At 40.4% G+C, this 23,615-nt stretch overlaps 1 protein-coding gene across 1 annotated transcript; it reads right to left on the bottom strand.

The window, feature by feature from the left end:
- Nucleotides 1–199: 199 nt before the first annotated feature.
- Nucleotides 200–4,287, bottom strand: LOC109212922 (protein trichome berefringence-like 7). Its single transcript, XM_019376653.1, has 4 exons — nt 2,521–4,287; nt 1,628–1,786; nt 1,090–1,398; nt 200–531 (listed from the first exon to the last, which is right to left on the bottom strand). Exons 1-4 carry the CDS (start codon nt 3,348–3,350, stop codon nt 513–515), a joined length of 1,317 nt encoding a protein of 438 aa, XP_019232198.1. The 5' UTR covers nt 3,351–4,287; the 3' UTR covers nt 200–512.
- Between the last annotated feature and the right edge of the window lie 19,328 nt (nt 4,288–23,615).

Genomic DNA, 23,615 nt, shown 5'->3' on the forward strand with positions numbered 1-23,615 from the left:
AGTTTGGAAAATAAAATGAAATAAAGAATAAAAAATAGTACTATCGTTTTAAGAGTTTACAAAATTCAGACCTTACGATTCAAAAATAACTTTGAACCACATCAAACTGGACAAGATCGGAAGGGGAAGTGTTACATTTTCCTCTTTTCTGCTGCAACAAGAATAGAATGAACAAAATAAAACTCAAGAGATGCCAAACTTAATATGCAACACTTCTCATCAGTGTAATAAATTTTTGAACACTGCATATAAATTTTCAAATATTACACGATACAAGACAAACATTCTGGGAATGATATACATTTTCTCCTTCCCTCTTACAAAATGAATTTAGTGAACGAAAAAAAAAGATGAAAATGAAATAAATTTCCCGGTACAAGAGTTTCTTCTCACCATGTAACTATACATTTCTGTTCAACTTTTTTTTTTTTTTTTTTTTTGTGCTGGAATTGCAAAATTGATTGACCTTCACAGAAAAACATAAGCTGGTATGAGTTCCTGTTTATCGTACATCAGTCCATGCTGTTGAACCTGCATCAAACAAATGACCTGTAAACAAGACTAGGTTGAATGTTAAAGAAATGTGGCTAAAGAAGAACACAAGCGCCAATCCAGGTATCTAGAAAAGACAGTTTGCTCTCAAGTCTCAACTCGACAAAACTTTGCCAAAGTCAGCCAGGGTTGAAGAAGCAAACATAATTCAGAGTTGAAACTGAGGTCATTTGGTTGCAAATACACTAGTCAACTTATGGCGACTTTTGGTTTCACTAAGGCAACTACGTCCACCAAGTTATAAATGAACTTATATAGAGGTGTATTTGCAAAAATATAAGCAAGGTGTCAAGGAAGATAGAACCCCAAGCATTTATCTTGAAAAATGTCATGTAAAATGTGGATAATGAATGAGACTTTTATGGATTTAGCAAACATGGCTCTATTTTGCTCTATCTTGGTGACGTCTTGACTTCTCAGTACATACTGGCTGTTTGAGTCCACTTAGAATTTAGATTATCATAACACATCACACAGTGGGAAAAGAGAAATACTATTGAATTGACCAATTTTCATATGCAAGTATACAAAACTTACTCTCTTTGTTGATGCAAAGGCGTATGGCGATAGCTACGATGAAGGTATGAAAAGACCATTTCGTTCCAAAGATCAGGAACTCCAGGTAGACACCAGTGGCTGCAATCAGAGAGAGATGGATTATCACTCCAAATACCGACATGTGAATCTTTCCTGAACGCGGACATGGGAGTTATGTGTAGCACAGTAACTGGAACTTTCATTCCGCGCGCCACCTCTAGTGCTGCGTCTGAAAATGTGTTACTCTCCTGACCCTTAGTCTCTGAAAGAGGTTGATTTGTCACATTGCACAACCGCTGAGTTAGATTGCTGATGCAAAACCAATATGCATTTCATTAGTTGCAAAGACATACTATGTTCGATCTAAAACCAACAAAAATAATGCACTCTGAGAAACTGGACAACAGAAGAACAGCAAGCTCTATGACTAATAAACGATGTTTGTTTGACGGTGAAAGAAAAGACATTTGCTGATATTATTAATGCAGAGCTAAAAGCATATAGCTGTATAGAATGCATAGCTATCAACAACAAGTACCTCCAGTGAGATGGTTCAAACGTTCTGAAAAAAACACGTGTCCTGTTAGGGTTAATTTTGGTATCTATCCAGGATGCCCAAGTCTCAAGGGCAGTTCTGAATGCTGTGGGAATTGACATTCCAAGCTTGAGTGTATTATTTAGTTGGAAATAGCATCCCCTGTAAAAGAAAAATTTAGGAACATCGTGAGAACAACCGACACACAAAAAAAAAAACCAGCTACTTCTGGATGAAAACTAAGAAGGAATCACAATCACAATATCCAGCTCATGAAAGTTCCTGGATTTTACCTAGGTTAGCAATTTGAATTTTTTTTCATATCAACTCTTTAAACAATATCAAATTGAACCACTATCTTTCCATAGAGTTTTGTTGCACATTGGATTAAAAAAAATATTTGAATAAGTCAAGGATGAATCGTAAAGGAAATCTTTATTGGTTCTACACTTCTACCTCCTATTTTTTATGAAATGAATGGATTTTTTTCTTGAAGGACACAAACCGTCAAAACAAGTTCAACATCATAATGTTCATCTAATATGATGTTGTTATTATGATATGTTCTTTGTTTACTTCTTTACATATCAACACCACTTGCAGAAAACCCTGCCTGCGCCCCCGTTTGCACATACAAAGAAGAGGCTTTCTACTTTTTAGGAAGAAAAAAAGCATATATTTACAAATGTAGGAGTGACAAAACAAAATCGAGACATGTGAGAAGAAAGAGAAAGAACAGGGGGAAAAGAAAAAAGAAAATCAAAAGGGGGAATCCATAAATGAAAGCCCCATCTATACGTTAAGGATATTTTAGTTCAATGATAGTTCGCAATTATATGAATTATACTAGTAAAAGGAAAGGAACTTGTGCCAGTAAAAAAACGAAGTGCACTTACACTCCAAAAAGCTTCCCGGGTACCCACCACTGTCCAGAATTGAATATGAGGACATCTGCATTAATCCATTCGTTGCTGATATCATCAAGCTTGTCCAACTTAAGGGTTGATCTAACTCTCTTTATTCCATATTTGGAAGACCAGTTGTGCTGGACAAGGAATACTGATCGATAAAATTCAACAGTGAAATTGAAGGAACTAAACCTCACTCCCAAAAAGCGAATTACTTTTGTGATCTTATTCCCATTTACTTCATATACACTTTCCTTATCTTGCACCCCGGTCATTAGCAAGCATATCAAGGACTCCCATTGAGTCCTACTCATTGAGTCTCCAACAAAAACAATTCTCTTATTTCGGAGAATTTCCAACAGATTATGCACATCAAACCTCGGGATTTCACAATTCCTCGGCTTCCACCTCCACTTAAGATAATCATCATTGGTTCTACCATTAGCCAAACAGTTGAATCCTTTCTCCACAAAGGGGCATTCTGAGGCATTGTACAAAGGATAGCTGTTATCGACTACCCATTTTCCATCAAATATGTCACAAAAACTATCCGAACCATTAAAACTAAGGCCGACATCCTCCTCATGAGATGCTTTTGTAAGATTGGGCAAAACATATAAATACCCTCCTCCAATTGCCAGGAAAAAGGAAACAACAGATCCTAATGCTATAAGTACACAAAAAAGTCTTGAAACCTCGCTTTTCCTACTAAATCTAGGGCTGCTAACGGACTTATCGAACAATCTAGGGCTGCTAACTGTCAATGCCCTCTGTTTATGAGAGAGACTTCTACCGAAAGTACTTATTGTCCCAGACATTGATTCCACTACTTCCAATAACCAACGTAATCACCTTCAAAACACATTCTAGTCAGTACCATTGATCCCTCACAGGCCAAGATAATCGAACAGCAAATATCCAAGAAACCATTAGCCCAACTACCATTTACCAAAACAAGTAGAACCCCTTTGAATCTTGATTCACTTGATAAAAAAATACAAACTTTAACATATAATACTACTACATAAACCAATGTAATCACCTTCAAAACCCATTTTGATACCTCACAGGCCAAGTAATCGAACAGCAAAAATCCAAGAAACCATTAACCTAACTACCATTTCACCAAAACAAGTAGAACCCCTTTGAATCTTGATTCACTTCTTCAATAAAAACTCAAACTTTCACATTTAATACTCCATAAACCAATGTAATCACTTCCAAAACACATTTTACTCAGTACCATTGATCCCTTAAAGCCTAAAATAATGCATCAGCAAATATCCAAGAAACAATTAGCCCAACTACCATTTTACCAAAAACCAGTAGAACCCCTTTTAATCTTGATTCACTTCATCAATAAAAACTCAAACTCTTCAATACTACATAAACAATGCTATCAAAAACCATACAAATCGTTTATTGTGTATCAAAAGGGACAAAATCTTGAATAAATCTAATGACAAACAAGCATTTACAAAGATATACCCTCAAAATATTTTTGCCAAATGAGGAGATTTGGCAAATGATCTAGACAACTTACAGCGGCTTTTTTTGACAGTGGGAATGCAAATCTTGAATTGGTATAGATCGAAATTGCAATATTTTTGTGATTTTAAGAAAGAAGCACCTGAATGAATAAAGAAAAGAGAGATTAGTTGCAGATTTGGTACGTGGGATGCAGACTATCGAACAGAACACAGAGTGGGTGGCCTTTCTTTTTTTCCTTCTTCTTTTTCCCCCCCATTGTTCAATTTTTTTTCCCTATTTCCTTATAATTTTGTTTGTTTTATAATTGGGAAAATTTCACATAATAACAACTGAGATCCCTGCTTTTCAATTTTATAACCCATATTTTAATTTACAACCAACTAGCCTAAAAATAATAGGCTAAGATTCAATATCCAACTCCAATAGGTTCTAGAAATTACTATTTAATTTTTAAAAAAGATTGCTCAAGCTTTTAAATTAATTTTTGAATCAGTAATTGTGACTCAAATATTAGTTCAACAAACCAAATCCATTTGGATGGTGGAAATTAAATTTGTAACAAGCTTAAACATGTGGGTTTAAATTTCGAATTTGATTTTGTGAGAAATTTGGAGTGGGTGTTATTTAACTTGTTAGAAATAGTATAAGGAGGTTGTATATAAAATTTGAAGTCATTTAATGGAGATTTGGACTGGTTTTGAACAAGAATTGCAACTGAAAATCGTGGAAGAAGTTCGTCTACAGACACTTGTATAAAGGTGTATAAAAGTGTATAAGATATGTTTATACACTCATATACACTATTATACAAGATTATACATAATTATACAAACACTAACTTTGTCTTCTTCCTTGCGTCTTTTTTAAAGTTTAACTCAATTTTTGCTCAAATCTACTCCAAATTACTTCAGATTTAAATTTTGAACTCCTTTTGATATTTTCAATCAATTGGAACAACACCTAATCCAAACAACTAACAAACTCAAAAAATTCTATTTTCGAAAGCAAAGCTTTGAATGTCCTTCAATGGTGGACTTCTACTCTTCAATTTTCTTACATTGCAATCAGGTGACACAGGGTAAGANAGATGTTAGACACCCCTCAAGATCCACTAGTGTGGTTCCTGGCCATGTCATATTGTGACTTTAAAATGCAAACAACAAGTAGGCAAACAAATACAAAGGGGTTTTCACATAATAGTTGCAAGAGATTAAGGAAGTTAAAGAAACTGAATTTTAATAGAGGAAGCAGTTTCGAAATCTTGAATAAAGGAAGAAATTTTCATATAGTTGTTGCAAGCAGTTTAAAAGCTGAAGTTTTGGCGAAAAAGTAGTTGAAATTCTGAAAATAAAGTGGACAAATGAGGGAAGGGGTCCTAGGTTTATACATAATATGGATCACTCCACACAACACCCGGTAACCGTTTATACACATGGTGTTATCGCGTGGTCATCATATCCATATCTACCCGTTCCCACCCCGTTAAGGTATTAAACGCGGAATGGTCTCGTTTTACCTATTGCATGTTATTACCCGCCCCTATCTTATTAGTCCCGGAGGCACTTAGGACCACTAATCCTAAAGGGTAGGATATTAGGCTGATTTGTTTCAAAGGATAAAAATCTAAGGCGACATACAAAACATATACTGCATGTTGGGGGAAGCATGTAGACATATAAAGGCTCATATATACCTCCTCAAACAAAACACATAAATAGCATGGCTTAAACACAATTAAGGTCTCAAAAGATAGGAGCAGTTAAAACATGGTTTTGAAAACGAAGTAGTAGCAATAATAGCACGATTCTGGGCAGAGATGAGTAACCTAGTAAATAAAATCAGAAGCTCAATAAAAGTAAGTAGGTGCATCATTTCAAAATCGTTTTCAGCGGAGTTTTGTTTAAGAAAAAGATTAGTGAACTTCAGAAAATCAAAATAAGAATAGGAATGGCAGAGTTAAAACATAAAGAAGTTGGTTGGTTTTAGGCCAATAGAGACACAATTGATCAGTTCTTATAGGACCTGAAGTTTGCCTAGGCGTCGTTACACATTGTCTGGTTATTTAGAGAATGAACACACATATTTCGATTCTGATTTATAAAGGTACGCGTGATAAGACATTTGCATAAAATGTTTCAAACCACTTAGCCATATTTTAACAAAGTTATTAGCTAAACGTGAATTAACTACTGCAACTCAAACGAGTGAGAAGTCCTATGGGCAGGATATCTAATGCACAGAAGAGTCCCTAAAAAAACATGATTTCTAATATGCCAGTGCAGTAATGACGAGTTATTTCGCTTGTTGTTAGTTATTTGCTGGTTATTAACTGATCGTGATTCAAAGAGAGCGTAATGACAGGCTGAAAGTAAAGAACCTAAAGCAGGATCTTTAATGAATGAGATGCATGGCCTATACAGGTTATCTATTGCGCAGATAAGTAAATAAAATCCTACAAGCATGTTTTCTACCCATTATTTATACTGAGCATGCATAACCCTCTCCCATATTCACTATTCAACCTCAATCGTTTGTTTACAAATTATTACAAACCAGTATTATCTGAATTACAGTAAATAAGAACAAAAATAAGAAGTTACTCTATAGGGAGCCTTCAATCAGGCCCAGTCTTCCAACCTCAACCCCTTCGAGTTTACAGCCTTTGCCATGGTCTAGGTGCGGCAAAGCTCCCTAGGGCCCCATTAGGTCCCTGGCCAATACCAGCACCTAGACATTTAAAAGAAAATGCAGGACATGTGCAGTGTGGAATACCAACCTTGTGTGTCAAAGTTCAGTGGGCACTCAGAGGTACTCAAAGCAATGCTCACATGAACGGGGCAGAACCTATTCTCTAAGAGTAGTGTGAAGTGCAGGAAGAGAAGTTTTCAAAAAAAGGGGGGGGGGGGTTGTTTTAAAAGAAAACAGCAGGGACAATAGTTTAATAGCATAAGATTGCATACAATGGTCATGGGAGAAAGGGAGCAAACAGATCACAATATTAAAGATGACTACACAGAATCAGAAGATTAAGGGGGCCAGGATTGGTCAGGCTTAAACATAAGCCTTAGACAACAACAGGGGAACAATCATGACATGCAAACCAAGTAAGACATACATAGTGCCAAGGATCAGGGGAACTGGGAAGTGGTAAATTTAGGCATGCTAATGTATAGCAATAGGACATAGGCATAGCAAGGAATAGACAAAGTCAGACTTAGCATGTAAATCAAAAGACATGGTGAAGTATTTAAAGCAAAGAATCAATTACACATTGAACAGGAGAAGCATAAGTAGAAGAAAATCACAAAGATAATGAACTGAAGCAAAAATAAACATATTGGTGTGAGACTTGAAAATTAATTAGGACATACCAGTAAAAGAGCAAAAGCAGGATGCAAAGACAAGGTAGTAACACTATCTTAGCCTTGGCTTTCAGCCGGCTAATAATAAGCAGTAGCAGAGAATAGCAAATAGAACAAAGAGCAAGAGAGAATGCAGATTTTTAAAGTGTTCAGTGTGTGTAAGCCGGGAAGACTTGTCGTGTATTTATAGTTGAAAGTAGGTGGTAAAATAAGGTAAAAATCACAGAAAACTGTTAATTGAAGAACCCGGGATCAATTAATTAAAGAATCAAGGAGGTAATCGCATTAATTGAGGGAATCAAAATCAAACGAAAAGATTCAGCACCATATAAGGCAAGTAGACCAATCAATCCAAAACCCCCTAAACCTATCATTCCTCACAACACGCCGCTTCTGAATCCCCCTCCTCTCTCAAATCCTCTCTACACCACCCTCAAACCCTAGCCGCCGCCACCCTAATCCGCCCTAATCCATGGCCTTCCAAGGTCATCAGAGACTTGTATCAGCCTCCCATGGCTTCTACGTGTTCGTTTCTGTGGTCTCATGACCAGATCATGAAGGGGTTTGGTCCAGACTTTGCTCGATGACTGTTCTCCGGTCGTCTCTAATCTTTCTCCAGTCAGCCATGGCCATTCGAGTCAGACCTTTGACTCTCCTGCTTAGATCAATGGCTTTCAAGGCCTTTCTCGTCACTTGGGGTTCTTCTGAAACCCTAATCTCTAAGGTTCTTTCGATTTCTTTCAGATCTGCTTCAGATCTATGTTTGCTTTGAACTTCTAAGCATTTTTCTCGAAGATTCTTTTAAAACTCTGCTTTCAAAACTCTTTATCTTTTCCGATTAGGGTTTTCTTGTTAAGTTATTTCAAGACTTTCTCTGATTTTTGACATGTTTTGCTATGTTTGCTCGTATTGTTCTCCTCTCTGAGTTTGCATGATAAAAACCCTAATTTCTTCTGAGGTTTCTGAGCCATTTGTTAGTATTTGTTTGATTTACTTGCTTATCATCTCTAGACTCGATTGGTGTTGAAAACCCTAATTTTTGGGTTTATTCGAGTTCCTGAGACTATTTGTTTGTTTGATTTACTTGCTTATCATCTCTAGACTCGATTGGTGTTGAAAAACCCTAATTTCTTTTGGGTTCAGTCGGGTCTCTAAGTATTTGTGTAATCTGTTTGCTCATCATCTTTAAACTCGATTGGTTTCAAAACCCTAATTTCTTCGGGGTCTATTCGAGTTTCTGAAACTGCTTGTGCAATTCATCTGTTTGAAGTTGCTCGACTTGATTTGAAATTCCTTTGTTTCAGCATCTCTTTTCTTTATGTGATTCTGGGTTCTTACTATCTTTAAAACTCGACTATGTCTTCAGAAGGGTTTTTCACTTGACCCTTTACATGCTTCTGATACTCTATCTTTTTCTCTACTACTAAGTCACTGAAGCTTGACCTACGTGACTATCATGTTTCGAATGTTTGCTGTCTACTAACTTTGTGCTATTATCGCATGTTGTTTCCTTTTGCCAATAGTTTTGCCTCGCATGTCTAGTGTTTGTGCACTCTATTTATTTGCTAAGTTTCCCTGTTTGATTGATCTTCAATTTTGTGACTGATTTCAAACTTTTCTTTTGTGAAAATCTGATTTCACTCGCCCGTTAAGGTTAATTGATTTCTTTCCTTGTTTGCCTTACTGAATCCTTTCCAAAACAAGTATATTCCTGTACTTAGACTTAATCACTTGCTTGATGGTTTTACTACTTCTTTTATGGCAATAATCAGTCTGCCTATAAATTAATTTCTTTCTTTATTTTGAATCTGTCACTTCCCGTTAAGAAAGTGATCTCTTAATTAAAGGCAATCATGTGTGTAATTGATTCTGAATAGTGATCGTTTTCATGTTTATGTTAAGTCTTTGCTTATTACCTTAATTTCTACTCGTTTTCAAAACTATAAATTCCCACCTTCTCTTCTTTCAAAGACGAACAATTTTAAGTTCAGAACACACACTTACACTCAAAAACTCTCTCTTGCTTTACTGCTACTTGTGCTACTATCTGTTTAGCCGGCTGAAAGCCTAGGCTAGACTTCGGAGTCCTCTTACTTTTCTTTACTGCACTTTGCTTCTCTGACTGGTATGTTCTAACTAATTTTCAGCATCAACAACAATATGTTTCTTTACTGTTTCTTTCATTCTTGTTTGTCTCTTGTTTGTATTTAACTAAGTTCCATTGTTAAGCATGCTGTATTCTGCCTTTTCTGTTCTGAATTAATGTTTCTGTTACTTACTTGTCATGGTTTGTGAACCTTAAATTGTGTTTGGCATCTGTGGTTGGTTTGGGGCATGGCAGCATTGAACATTGCTGTCCATTTGCCGAAGTGCATAGGCTCCTTGCAATGTTCAATTCTGCATTTAGAGCGTGTCATTTTGTTTTATACCAACAGATATCATGTAATGCAACACTAGATATCATGTCTATAGGAGTTAAAACCAGCAATAATGGACGCCATCGTCTGCAGAATCTGAGACTAGTCTAACTTAAAATCAGTCTATTCCGAACCAGTTTTTTTATAATTTAATCCCCTTTTTGACATGGTTTAGCAAGCATGCCTATAGGATTTCAAACCGCTCTCTTTTTAGTTTTGTTATTGCTTTGCCACATTCTGAATCCGTAATAGATACCATGCTCATAGGATTCTGCCCCAAACACTTAGGCAAACCTTAGGTAATAACAATAAATAAAACTGAGCCCGTTTCTGATAATTAATAATTGCTACAACCAACAGGCAGGCCTGATTCGGACTTCTTATCTGAGTTATGTAATAAATTGGTCTGCTTCAACAACTTAAACTCCCCTTTTGCCTAAATATTTCCAGACCCTGCTTGTTGTTTGAGTCATGCTATTTGATTGCCTTGTTTGAGGAGGTATATGTGAGCCTTCATGTCTTCCCCTGTTATTGTGCTACATGTTTTGTATGTCGCCTTAGATTTTTCACCTTTGAAACTCCAAGTCAGCCTAATACCCCTCCCTTTTAGGAATAGTAGTCCTAAATGCCTCCAGGACTGATAGGAATGGGGCGGGTAATAGCATGCAATATTGGTCGAGACCAATCCGCGCTTTAGTACCTTAACGGGGTGGGAAGGGTAGATATGGATATGATGACCGGCGGGTATTGCATTGATGTGATCCATATTATGAATAAACCTAGGACCCCCTTCCCCTTTCTTTCTTTGTCTTTAAAATATTATGACTTCTTTTCAAAATCATCCCTTTTATAACTGCTTTTTCATACTTTGTTTACTTTCAAGCATTTGTGTATTAAAATCACCTCTTATTTGAGCCTTATCTGCTTACATGTTAATTGCACCAAATTCACAAAGAATTGTCTGGCCGGGAACCACACTAGTGGATCCTGAGGGGTGCCTAACACCTTCCCCTTAGGATAATTTCAAGCCCTTACCCTATCTCTAGTTATCAAAAAAATGTAGTTACAGCGAACATTATAGGTGTCCTAATGCACCCTAAATCATTAGGTGACGACTCTTCAAAATGCAAAACCCAGTTCCCAAAAGGAACGAGTTGTCCATACCCCAAAAATGTCATAAACCCGATTCTCCCGCCGCGAGGAGGGAAAAAAGGGGGCGCGACAGCATGGCGACTCCGCTGGGGACAATTAGGCTTTTACCATTTCTGATTGTACTTGTGAATTTGTGCTTTCCCTTTATACTGTTTTTCCTTTACCCTATGCTAATTAAATCGGGGGGGGGGGGCTAACCCTTCTGTTATAATGAGGCACGAATCCCCAGATTCGGCATGGTTACCAACATCCACCCAAGACTGCTAAGCTGGTGGAAAGATCTTCACTCTAGTGATCAGACTCTCGTCCGAAAATATCTAGGAAATCTACCTTCCTTCCTGGAAATTCAACCCAACAACAAGATCATAGAAGCTGCCACACTGTTTTGGGATTGTGAAAGGGCTGTGTTCCGCTTTGGGGACATTGAAATGACACCCTTGCTAGAAGAAATAGGAGGATTGGCCGGTTTGGTGTGGGAAACTCCGGGTTTGCTAATGCCTGAGAACCGCAAAGGTAGGGGCTTCCTGAAAATGATGGGTTTGAAGAAGAATCCAGAATTAACATGCTTGAAAGATTCATACATTTCTTTTGATTACTTGTATGAAAGGTACGGTCACAGCAAATCTTACCGTACTTACTCTGGCGAATTTGCCCTCACATCTTTGGGGCACATCCACCGCAGAGTTTTCGTCTTCATGTTCTGTTTCCTGGGGCTGGTCGTGTTTCCAGTGAAGAAAGCAAGGATCCACACCAGGCTAGCTATGTTAACCAAAACCCTAATGGAAGGTCCCTGGCATTGAAGTGTCGAAGTTTGGCCCTTCAATTGTAGTATCTCTCGATATGCTATTTTTGGGCGGCCAACCGAACAAGGGCGGCTTTGTGCCTTTCATCTAATAGCTCCAGGCTCGTATTCATGACCTCGTCATTTGATTCCTTAGTTGCGTATCTAAATCTGAGACTTGGTTCTCCGACTTTAAGCGGTATCAGAGCTTCGGCGCCGTAAACCAGCAAGAATGGGTGGCCCCGGTACTGGACTTCGAGGTCGTACGGTACGCCCATAAGACTTCGGGCAGGATTTCCTTCCATTTTCCTTTGGCATTGGTTTACCTCTTTTTGAGGTTTTGGAGTATGGTCTTGTTGGTCAATTTTGCTTGTCCGTTCCCACTAGGGTAGTAGGGTGTTGATAGGATCCTTTTGATCTTATGGTCTTCAAGAAACTTGCTTAATTTGCTATCGATGAATTGTTTCCCGTTGTTGCACACGATCTCGGCCGGCATTCCGAACCGGCATATGATGTGGTCCCAAATGAAATCAATGACTTCCTTTTACCTGACCTTCTCGTATGCCTGGGCTTCCACCCACTTAGAGAAATAGTCAGTCATAAACAATATAAATTGAGCCTTACGGGGTGCCCATGGAAAGGGGCCAATGATGTCCATTCCACACTTCATGAGCGACAATGGTGACCAAACCGTATGCAGCAGCTCCCCAGTTTGATTAATCATCGGAGCATGTCTTTGGCATTCATCACATTTTTGTACGAACTCCTTTGCGTCCTTTTCCATGTCGATCTAGTAATAGCCATCTCTGATTACCTTTTGAACTAATAATTCAGCGCCTGAATGACTTCCGCAAGTGCCCTTGTGAACTTCCCTCAGAACGTATTCGGTATCTCACATATCGCTAGTGGGCCATTGTACGTTCTTTTGAACAAGGTTTTGTCTTCGGACAAGCTAAACCAGGCTGTCTTCATGCGTAGGGCCCTCGATTCTTTTGGATCCGAGGGTAGTTTTCCGGTCTTCAGATATTCTATATATATTTGTTCCTCCAATCCTAAGTTAGGCTTGTAGAGTTTATCTCGGTGTGACCCTCATCCACTATCGATCTCATGAGTTGTACGACTGCCCCTGAGTTGAGCTCGTCGTCCTCGACCGACGACCCTAAGTTAGCAAGGGCATCGGCCTCGCTGTTTTGATCCCGAGGTACGTGTTGCATAGTCCACTCCTTGGACCGATGTAATGTTACATGCAACTTGTCCAGGTACCTTTGCATTCGTTCTTTTCTGACCTTGAATGTCCCATTAACTTGGTTCACCACGAGGAGGGAATCACACTTAGCTTCGATCACCTCCGCCCCCGGGCTTTTGGCTAGTTCGAGACCTGCAATCATGGCCTCATATTCGACCTCCTTGTTCGTCAATTTCACAGTCCTAATAGATTGCCTAAATAAGTTGCCTGTTGGTGGCTTTAATATGATGCCAAGCCCAGACACTTTTGCGTTCGAGGTGCCGTCTGCAAAGAAGTTCCAGATTCCCGAAGACGTCCTCGAGTTTACCAACCACTCTCTTTCGACCTCGGGGGTATTAGGGACAGCGTAAAGTCGACCACGAAATCTGCCAAAATTTGATATTTAATGGCTGTCGAGGGTTGGTATTCGATATCGTACCCACTGATTTCCACTGCCCATTTGGCCAATCGCCTCGAGAGTCCAGGTTTATGCATTATATTTCGCAATGGGTAAGTAGTCACAACACATATAGGATGACGCTGAAAATATGATTTCAGTTTCCTAGAGGCGCTTAGCAAAGCGAGTGCCAATTTTTCTAGGTGAGGGTACCTAGTTTCGGCCTCACCTAGAGTCTTGCTAACATAGTAAATTGGGAATTGCGTACCTTGCTCTTCCCGGACCAGGACTCCACTTACCCCTATCTCTGATACTGCCAAGTACAGGTATAGTTGTTCGCCTGCCTTCGGTGTGTGAAGTAGTGGTGGGCTCGATAGATATCAATTGAGTTCCTCCAAGGCCCGTTGGCATTCCGGGGTCGCCGAGAAGTCATTCTTCTTCTTCTTCAGTAGCGAGAAGAATTGGTGCCTCTTATCGGAGGACCTCGAGATGAATGACCCCAGGGCAACTATGCGTCCATTAATCTTTGCACGACCTTCACGTTATCTACAATCATGATATCTTCGATGGCTTTGATCTTGTTGGGGTAGATCTCAATTCCCCGATTGGATACCATGAATCCAAGGAATTTACCTGATCCGACTCCAAACACACATTTCTCCGGGTTCAGCTTCATATTGTACTTCTTCAAAATACTGAAGGTTTCCTGTAAAAGTTTTAAATGGTCCTCTGCTTGCAAGGACTTAACCAACATATCGTCAAATGTAAACTTCCATTGATTTTCCTTTTCATTCCTCAAACATCCGATTTACTAGGCGTTGATAAGTGACACCGGTGATTTTTAATACGAATGGCGTCACGTTATAGCAGTATGTGCTGTACTTAGTGGTGAAGGAGGTTTTTTCCTGATCATCCGGGTCCATCCGTATTTGGTTGTACCTAGAGTAGGCGTCGAGAAAACTGAGGATCTCGTGGACGGCCGTGGCATCGATCATGCGATCGATGTTGGCCAAAGGGAAAGAGTCATTGGGACACGCCTTATTCAAATCCTTATAGTTTAAACATATTCTTAATTTATTCCCTTTTTAGGGACTACCACTACGTTTGCTAACCAATCCGGGTATTTGACCTCTCGAATGGACCCTATTTTAAGGAATTTAGATACCTCATCCTTGATAAAAGCATGTTTTACCTCGGACCTGGGTATCCTCTTTTGGTTGAGTTGGTGGAATTTCGGGTATAGACTTAGCTTGTGAATGGATATCTCTGGCGGGATCCCTGTCATATCAAGGTGGGACCAAGCGAAAAAATCTATGTTAGCTATAAGAAATTGAGTGAGTTTTTTTTCTGAACTGGGGACTTAGCCCCGTGCCCAGGTATAACTTTCGATCGGGTAGATGCTTGATCAATATGAACTGTTCCAGCTCCTCGACCATTGATTTAGTGGCGTCAAAATCGTCGGGGGACTATAAAAAATCTAGGAACCTCGTAATCATCATCTTCATCAGTCCCCTATTTCTCTGGTTAGGTCATGACCGGTGTCGGTAATTGCTATTTAGCCTCTTGATTTGTGACCGAACTTGGTTCCTTTGACGTTACAAGTGCGAATATCGGAATCACCTCTTCGACCGCAAACATTTCCTTTGTGGCTGATTGTTCTCCGTAGATCGTTTTAATCCCTCCTGGCGTCAGGAATTTTATCACTTGGTGAAGAGTCGAGGGCACTGCCCTCATGTTATGGATCCATGGCCTCCCTAACAGAGCATTTTACCACATGTCTCCTTTGATCACATAAAACATGGCATCCTGAATGGTTCCGGCGGCATTCACTGGTCATGTTATCTCTCCCTTAGTGGTTTCATATGCCATGTTGAATTGTTAGCCGAGCTACCTGGGTCAATTAACACACGCTTAACTCAAGATTTCTTAATGAGCACAGATATTACCAGTGCATCGTTATGGGACCACACGATCCCTTCTGCGTCCTCGTCGTTGAAAGACAAGGTTTCTTTTGGTATGTAATCTCGAGTTCGTTTTTTCCTTGTGATGGATACTTAGGTGCGCTTCAACATTGGCCCTTGAGGGACATCGACCCCACCGATGATCATATTAGTGACGTGCTGAGGTTTTTCTTATTCAGTCTGTTTACTAGAGTCCCTATTTCTGAAATGATTCTTGGCTTGGTCGGTCAGGAATTGTCGAAAGTGCCCGTTGTTGAATAACCTGGCTACTTCCTCTCTCAACTGTCGGGAATCCTCTATTCTGTGGCCGTGAGTACCATGATATTTACACATCTAGTTAGGATTCCTTTGGGCTAGATCAGATTGCAGAGGTCGAGGCCATTTGGTGTCCTTGATATGTCGGATAGCTAATACGATGGCAGCAACATCGACATTAAAGTTGTATTCTGATAACCTCGACGCTTCTTTAGGCCCGATAGGCCTGTCGAAACCGTTCTTGCTCATGAGTCCCCGGTTGCTTTGGCCTCGATCATTTCTCCTTTCATTTCGCATAGAATTCTGCCGGGACCCACTGCTTCTTTGGTCCCCATTGTTCGGCTGATACCGATCTTTGTTTGACCTTGGTTCACGGTCGATACCTCTATTGACCCTGTCGATGGATCTAACAGGATAAATGGACCCGGAAGGGGCCCCAAGTTGATCGTCCTTGACTCTAATTTTTGATTGATACTGGTTATGGACATCGGCCCAAGTAACAGCCAGATATTCTATAAGATTTTGCTTCAACTGCTGTGAAGCCACCGAGTTTCAAATATTGAGTCCTTGGGTGAAATCTTGAACTAACCAATCATCAGCGACCGGTGGCAGATCCATTCCATTTGAAACCGGGACACAAACTCCCTAAGCATCTCATTATCCTTCTGTTTTTCTTTGAAAAGGCCCGACTTCCTGGTCTCGACCTTGATAGCCCCGGCGTGTGCTTTCACGAAAGAGTCTACAATCATAGCAAATGAGTCAGCAGAATTAGAGGGTAAGTTGTGATACCATAACATAGCCCCCTTTGATAGGGTCTCTCTGAATTTCTTCAACAAGACAGACTCAATATCATCATCCTCTAAGTCGTTCCCTTTGATAGCGTATGTGTAGGAGGTAACATGCTCGATTGGGTCGGTCATTTCGTTGGACTCAGGAATCTTGGGCATGCGGAAATTCTTAGGGATCGCCTTTGGAGCTGCGCTCGGAGGAAAAGGCTTTTGCACGAACTTCTTGGAGTCCAGGCCCTTCAATATCACTGGTGCTCCTGGGATTTGATCAACCTTGGAATTGTAGGTTTCGACCTTTTTGTGATTTGCTTCGATTTTCTTCTCCCCCGATTCTATCCGTTTCGTTAATTCTTCGAGCATGTTCATGATCTCCGGATTAGTCCCCGACTCCTTCTCATTTGGTCTCTGGGTTGGTTCATCTCTGTGGATGACTTCCCCTGATGGTTCGGGCTCAATCCTACTCGGCGCGCGGCTCTGGTTTTGGAGTTTGGATATCGCTGCCTATTGAGCATGTAACGTTTTGAAGATCACCCGCAAGTTGATTCCACCATCTTCTCCGCCGTGTGTGCTTTGTGCAACCGATCAAACATTTCTACGGACGCTATCCTCAGAATCGGTGCGCAAATTTGTTTGATGGCTCATGTGAGCTAACATCGATCGGGTCTATAGCCGGGACTCCATCGAGGTCGACTGGAGGCACCTCGTTTTTGGGTGCTACATTGTCATTTTCGTCATGGTGGGCAGACTCATTGTCAAAATGCAGGGGTGCTGGTTGTAAGTTTAACATTTTGAGCTTTAACATGAAATTAGAGGAACTTCAAAGAACAAGTGTAAAGCAGTGTGTGTTATCGAAATTTGTATCGAATAATCCACTATTATCCTTAGTCCCACGATGGGCGCCAAACTGTTTACCCTCCAAATCGGATAACAATTGAATTTGTAAGTGGTTTTAAGGAGACATGGATTTACTTGACACAAAGCGATAAATTAAATTGCAATTGAAATGAAAAATGATAAAGTAAATTCAAACCACACGAATTGAACAGTTACAGCCTTGGGAGGTTAGCCACCCTCGAACTGAGTGCACTTCGATTGGCATTAAGACACATCTCAAAAAATAGCTTAAAGAGAAAAATAATGTATTGCATTGGAATGTGTGTTACAATGCGTTTTATAAGTAACCAGACCCCGTTTATATAGTAGGGGAGTCCTACTTTAGGTACAATTCTATAAAAGGTAAAAATCTCTTGATTTGCTGAATTGCGAGTTCCTTATTGATATGTGCCAAGATTCCCGCCGTGATATCCGACCGGTCACGGATATTTTGGTCTTCTATTATTTCGGTCTTCTGTTGGTTACGCTAACAATATTTCCTTGAGCTCGTTCGGAGTCAGGGTCGATTCTAGGATCACAGACTCGATGTTCTCGAAGACAGTTATTCTGACCTTGGGTTATGGTCCGATGGGCCTCGGGGTCGATCTTTAGTCCCTCGTGTTCCGAGCCCGATCTACTATGTCTTAGACGAGCCCAATTTTGACCGTATAAAATGATACTACTGTCGGAGTTTTTAGATAATTGACCGCTTTGTCTTTTGCAAATAACTCGAATGAAAAATGTTTGGAGGTCCCAAAGAGGTTGAAAGATGACATCTAAGAATTTTCTCTAAAGACTTAGAGCGATGTGCTATACCGGTATTGTAACAACCCGACTGGTCATTTGGAGATTTGTAGCCACGATCCCCTGCTTAGTGCTTCACCCGTATCTCTTTCTTCTTATGTGACTTGCCGGGAGGTGTTGGTTGTAGTTTCAGAGTATTTTTGGACACTTAGTCCCTAAACGGAAGCTTAAGTCTTAGGATTTTGACTTTAGTCGGAACTATGTAAAGATGACACCGGAATGGAGTTTCGTCGAATCCGTTAGCTCCCTTGGGTGATTTTGACTTAGGGGCGTGTCCGGATTATGTTTTGGAGGTTTGTAGCTCATTTAGGCTTGAAATGGCGAAAGTCGAATTTTTTTAGATTTTGATCGGTAGTGGACTTTTTGATATCGGGGTCGGATTTCGATTCTGGAAGTTGGCATGGGTCCGTAATGTTGAATATGACTTGTGTGCAAAATTTGGGATCAATTGAACATGGTTTGATAGGTTTTGGCATCGGTTGTAGAAATTTGAAGTCTCAAGTTCATTAAGATTGAATCGGAGGGTGATTCGTGTTTTAAGCGTTATTTGGGTGATTTGAGGGCTCGACAAAGTTCGTATGGTGTTTAAGGACTTGTTGGTGCTATTGGTTGAGGTCCCGAGGGCCTCGGGTGGATTCCGGATGATAAGCAGATCGAATTGACTTTTGGGAGAATGGCTGAAGTTACTGCACCTGGTGTAATCGCACATGCGCAAGATACACCGCAGGTGCGAGCCCGCAGAAGCGAGAAAAAAGGGCGTAGGTGCGGTTTGGAAGGAATAGGTTACAGGTACTAGATTTTGGCCGCAGAAGCGAAGTCGTTTCTACGAAAGGTGGAGCGTAGAAGCGGAGTGGCCTGGAGCTGGAGGATTGCAGATGCGGAAATGATTCTGCAGCAGCGGGTGCGCAGGTGTGACCCATTTGTCGCAGAAGCGGATTTTGGATTTAAGTTTAATCCGCACCTGCGATGGAAATTCCGTAGGTGCGGCATTGTAGGTGCGATCATAGGCCCGTAGATGCGAAATCGCTGGGCAGAAAAAGGGCCAAGTCGAGGGTTTTATCCCATTTTCAATTTGGGACTTGAGAGTTCGGATCAAGGCGATAATTCAAGGATTTTTCATAGAGAACTTTGGGGTAATGATTCTTAACTCTTTTTTGGTTGTATTCCATTAATCCATAGTCGATTTCATCATTAAATTAAGGAATTTGGGTGAGAAAATTGGGGAAAAAGGTTGGAAGTTCTTCAACTAAGTTTTTGAGATTTGATTGGGATTTTGATATCGAATTTGGATAATTTTTGTACGAGTGAACTCGTGAGTGAATGGGTGTTCATGTTTTGTGACTTTTACCCGATTCCGGGTCGTGGGCCTGGGGAGGCTTTTAGGGCGATTTTCGAATTTCTTGTTAAAGTCTTAATTTTATTAATTAGATTAGTCTATTATAGTTGTATTTATGATATGTAATTACTTTTGGCTAGATTTGGGCCATTCGGAGTCGGATATTCGTGGGAAAGGCATTGTTATGGATTGATTTGAGCTTGGTTCGAGGTAAGTGGCTTGCCTAACATTGTGTAGGGGATATCCCCTTAGGATTTGGTGTTGTTATGATATGTGAGTGCCGTGTACGCAAGGTGACGAGTGCGTACACGAGCTATTTTTTGAAAAACCTAATTTTTACTGAGTAATAACCTATTTTCATCTTATTTGAGTATACTAGCATGTGTGTTAGCCTAGAATAGCATGTCTACGTGTCTTAATTGCTTATCTGAACTCTTTGCAACATGTTTAGCTGATTCCTGCTTCTTTTCTTGACTTGTACTTAGTCTAAATTGTAGGTTTTCTTGCTGTAACTATTATCTTCATTTTGTTTGAGCTGCGTATTTACTTTGGGACTACGGAACGGTATCCCTGGAGATCCTCCTGCATGTTTACTATTGGGACTACGGGACGGTACCCCGGGAGATCCCCCTGCACATTTACTTTTGAGACTATGAGGCGGTACCTCGAGAGTTCACCCGGCACATTTACTTTTGAGACTACGAGGCGGTACCTCGGAAGTTCTCCATGCGTAGTTATTTTGGGACTACGAGGCGGTAACTCGGGAGTTTCCCCGCTGTTTATGTGTTGTACTATTATTTTGTTACGTTTTCTTTCGTTAAATTCTAGTCTAATATTATATTGTATTCTCTTGCCTTATTTATTATTTACCAGTGGGCCTTACCTGACCTCGTCACTACTCGACCGAGGTTAGGCTTGACACTTACTGGGTACCATTGTGGGGTACTCATGCTACTCTTCTGCACATGTTTACGAGTGCAGATCCAGGTACATCATTCCAGCCTCGCTATTAGTTGTGCACCAGTTGATAAGTAGGGATTTTGACTACTGGTTTGCACTCTTTTACTTACGTTTTAGCTCAAAATCGCTGAAAGGTATTCTCGAAAACTGATGAAATGTGCTTTCTTGCAGGAGCGTTGGAATATGAGTCAAAGAGATGAAAATCAACTCAAGAAGGAGTAATGTTGGACAAGGACTAAAACAAAGCAAAAAGAGCAAAGTGCGGACTGCACAATGTTGAGTGCGGCCGCAAACCATGAAGAACATCTGACAGATTTCCTTTGCAAAGTGCCGACCGCACGATTATTGTACGGCCGCAGAAGATGAGGTTCAGAGAGATGGGAGTCTGGATCCATGAAGAAGTATGGACCGCACTATTATTGTGCGGCCGTAGAATTCAAAAGTGCGCCCGCACTTAGAAACGTGCACTCCGCAGAAGTCTCTCATGTCAAGCTCAAGTTCATGAGTGCAGTCGCACTCAGAAATGTGCGGTCCGCGAAATCTGAAGAAGTGCGACCGCAACCCAAAATTGTGCGGCCGCAGAAGTCCATCCTGTCAAGCCAGCTTCAAAGTGCGGATCACACATAGAATTGTGCGGCCGCAGAACCTCCGCAGGGGCAATTTTGTCCGATAAGTTCAGCTGTGTATAAATAGTCTTTTTTTGTCAAAATTAGGTCAAGTTTTAACACTAGAAAATAGATAGCCATTTTTCCTTTACTTCTTTGGGTAACTATTTTAACATTGGATTTTCTTCCCTTTAGCATCTATTATGAGTTTAATCTTATTTTGTCCTTTAGTTTCTTCAATTTTCTCTATGAGTAGCTAATTTCTTAGCTAGGGTTGTGACCCAACCCTAGTATGGGTACCTAATGTGTGTTTAATTTAGGGCTTGTTTGTGATTGGGTGAGTGATATTTAGCCTAGTTCTTGCTTGAATTTAAGAATTAATGGTTGCAAACATTGATTCATGCCTAATTGACTTAGTCTCTACTTGAGAAAGAAAGACTAAGTCTAGGAAAACTTGGCTAACAAGGAATTGGGGTGAACTCAAGAAATTGATAGCCCTAATTAAAGGGTTGAATCTAGAGATAGTAAGACCCCACTTGAGCATCTATCACTTGTTTTGTGAATTACCCATTTGGACTTGAGAAAGCCAAATTGGGCAAAACAACTCTAACTACCGAGAGGTATCGAGTGGGTAATTGTGTGTGATTGCTATATTACACCCCGACCAATCAAACCTACCTTAAAGCCCACAATCCGTTAGGTAACAACCTAGGTGGAAGTCACGACCCTAGATCTTTTGTAATCTTGAAAAACAACAACACCAAAAAAATATCGTTCTCTAGCTTTTCATTTGCAAACATTAGCATAAAAATTTGAAGTAGAAAGATACAACGAAACATGTGGAAGTGCATTTTGGGCACATCATACACTTAGTCCAGATATATACCTAATCCAATATAAGCTCTCTGTAGAATCGACCCTGACTCACGTTGGGTAATTCTAATTGCATCGACAGCTTCACAATCCTAATCAGTGGTGTGAATTTGGGCGACATCAATTTTTGGCGCCGTTGCCGGGAAGCTAAAAATGGATTTAGCTATATATTTGGTTTTGTGTGTGATTTGTCTTCCTTTCCTTCCGGGTTACTAATATCTTTGTGTAATAATTGTAGGTGATACAATGACTCTCAACAACAATGATCCTCTTGTAAACATGCCACTGGGGGATGACGGGGATGATGACCAAGTTGAAGAGGTTCCTCTTGAACCTCAAGCATGAGGCAAATCGCCTCAAGACAATGTTCTCGTTCCAACCCCACCTCCACGAAGAGCGGCTGCACACCAGGTGTTGCCGAATGAAGGATACGCAAGTGCCATAGTCCCGCCCTGCATTAGGGCGGGAAACTTTCAAATCACAAATATTTTGCTCACACTATTAGAACAACGAGGATTCTTCACCGGTGCTCCAAGTCAAAATGCATACAAGCACTTGAAAGGGTTTGTTGACCCTTGCTGGGGGAGTAAACAGACCAACATCTCTGAGGATGCTTTATAGTTGAGGCTATTCCCTTTTTCTCTACGGGGGAAGGCCTTGGATTGGTTAGAGAGGTTGCCAAATCACTCTATCCATACATGGGATAAATTGGCCGAGAAATTTATTGCCAAGTTCTTTTCTCCCGGGCATATGGCAACTCTTAGGGATGAGATTCTAGATTTCAAACAAGAACCCAATGAGCCTTTGCATGAGATATGGGAGAGGTACCGAACAATGGTCAAAGAGTGCCCCAATAATGATATGACGGAGGCTATGATTGAACAAACTTTCTATAGGGGGATCAACACTACCAATCAATGCGTGGTCAACCAACTTGCCGGTGAAAATTTCATGACAATGCCATATGCGGAAGCTTGTGATGTCTTAGACGAAATGGCAGACACTTCATCGGCATGGAAAAGTAGAGCAAATATTCCTCAAGGTGATCCAAATATGATTCACCTCCACAAAGAATTGCATTATCATGGGCAAGCAATTGCCAAGTTGACCACCACAATGAATTAATTAGCCGAAGCTTAACTTCAACAAGTGCAAGGGCCTAAGCAAGTAAATGCTATGGAGGGAGTTAATATGATGGTAAACAAGAGGAGGCAAAAGGGTCCTCAAGTGCAAAACCCTGTTGAAAATTATGTGCAAGATGACAGTGGATTTGATCAAGAGGGACAATATAATGAAAAAGAGGAGGAAGTACAATATGTGAACAACCTCCAAGGGCAAAGAAACAACAATCAAGGCTCAAATCAACAACAATGGCGATCACAAGGAAATCAAGGAAATTGGAATTCAAAGAACCAAGGTAATTGGAATGGTGGAAATGGTCAGGGGAATTGGAACAATCAAAACAATCAATGGAATTGGAACAATCAAAATAACCAAGGAAATTGGAGTGGCAATAATCAAGGCTATTGGGGAGGCAACAAACAAGGAGGGTGGAACAACAACAACAACAATCGAGGGTCGGGTTTTCAAAGGTCCCTGATGTTCAACAACCAAGAAACCCGCCTCCTTTTCCTTCTCAAGGTCTGAGCTCGTCCAATAATGAGATGGGTCGAATTGAGAACATGTTTAAACAAATGATGGAGAAGAATGCCGACTCCGATGCTCAATTAGCCTCTCATAACACTTCAATTCGCAATTTGGAAGTTCAATTGGGCCAAATCTCGCAAGCTCTGAATACTCGTC

The sequence above is a fragment of the Nicotiana attenuata genome, unplaced genomic scaffold, assembly GCF_001879085.1.
Source record: "Nicotiana attenuata strain UT unplaced genomic scaffold, NIATTr2, whole genome shotgun sequence".
In the NCBI taxonomy this organism is placed as follows: Eukaryota; Viridiplantae; Streptophyta; class Magnoliopsida; order Solanales; family Solanaceae; genus Nicotiana; species Nicotiana attenuata.

Bases quoted from the DNA above. Each gene is read 5' to 3' on its own strand.
- LOC109212922 (XM_019376653.1), bottom strand. From the start codon at position 3,350: ATGTCTGGGACAATAAGTACTTTCGGTAGAAGTCTCTCTCATAAACAG. The intron at 1,787-2,520 runs GTAAGTGCACTT...TTTCTTTTACAG, and splicing joins CCCGGGAAGCTTTTTGGAGT to GGGATGCTATTTCCAACTAA. The intron at 1,399-1,627 runs GTACTTGTTGTT...GTTTTGCATCAG, and splicing joins TTTGAACCATCTCACTGGAG to CAATCTAACTCAGCGGTTGT.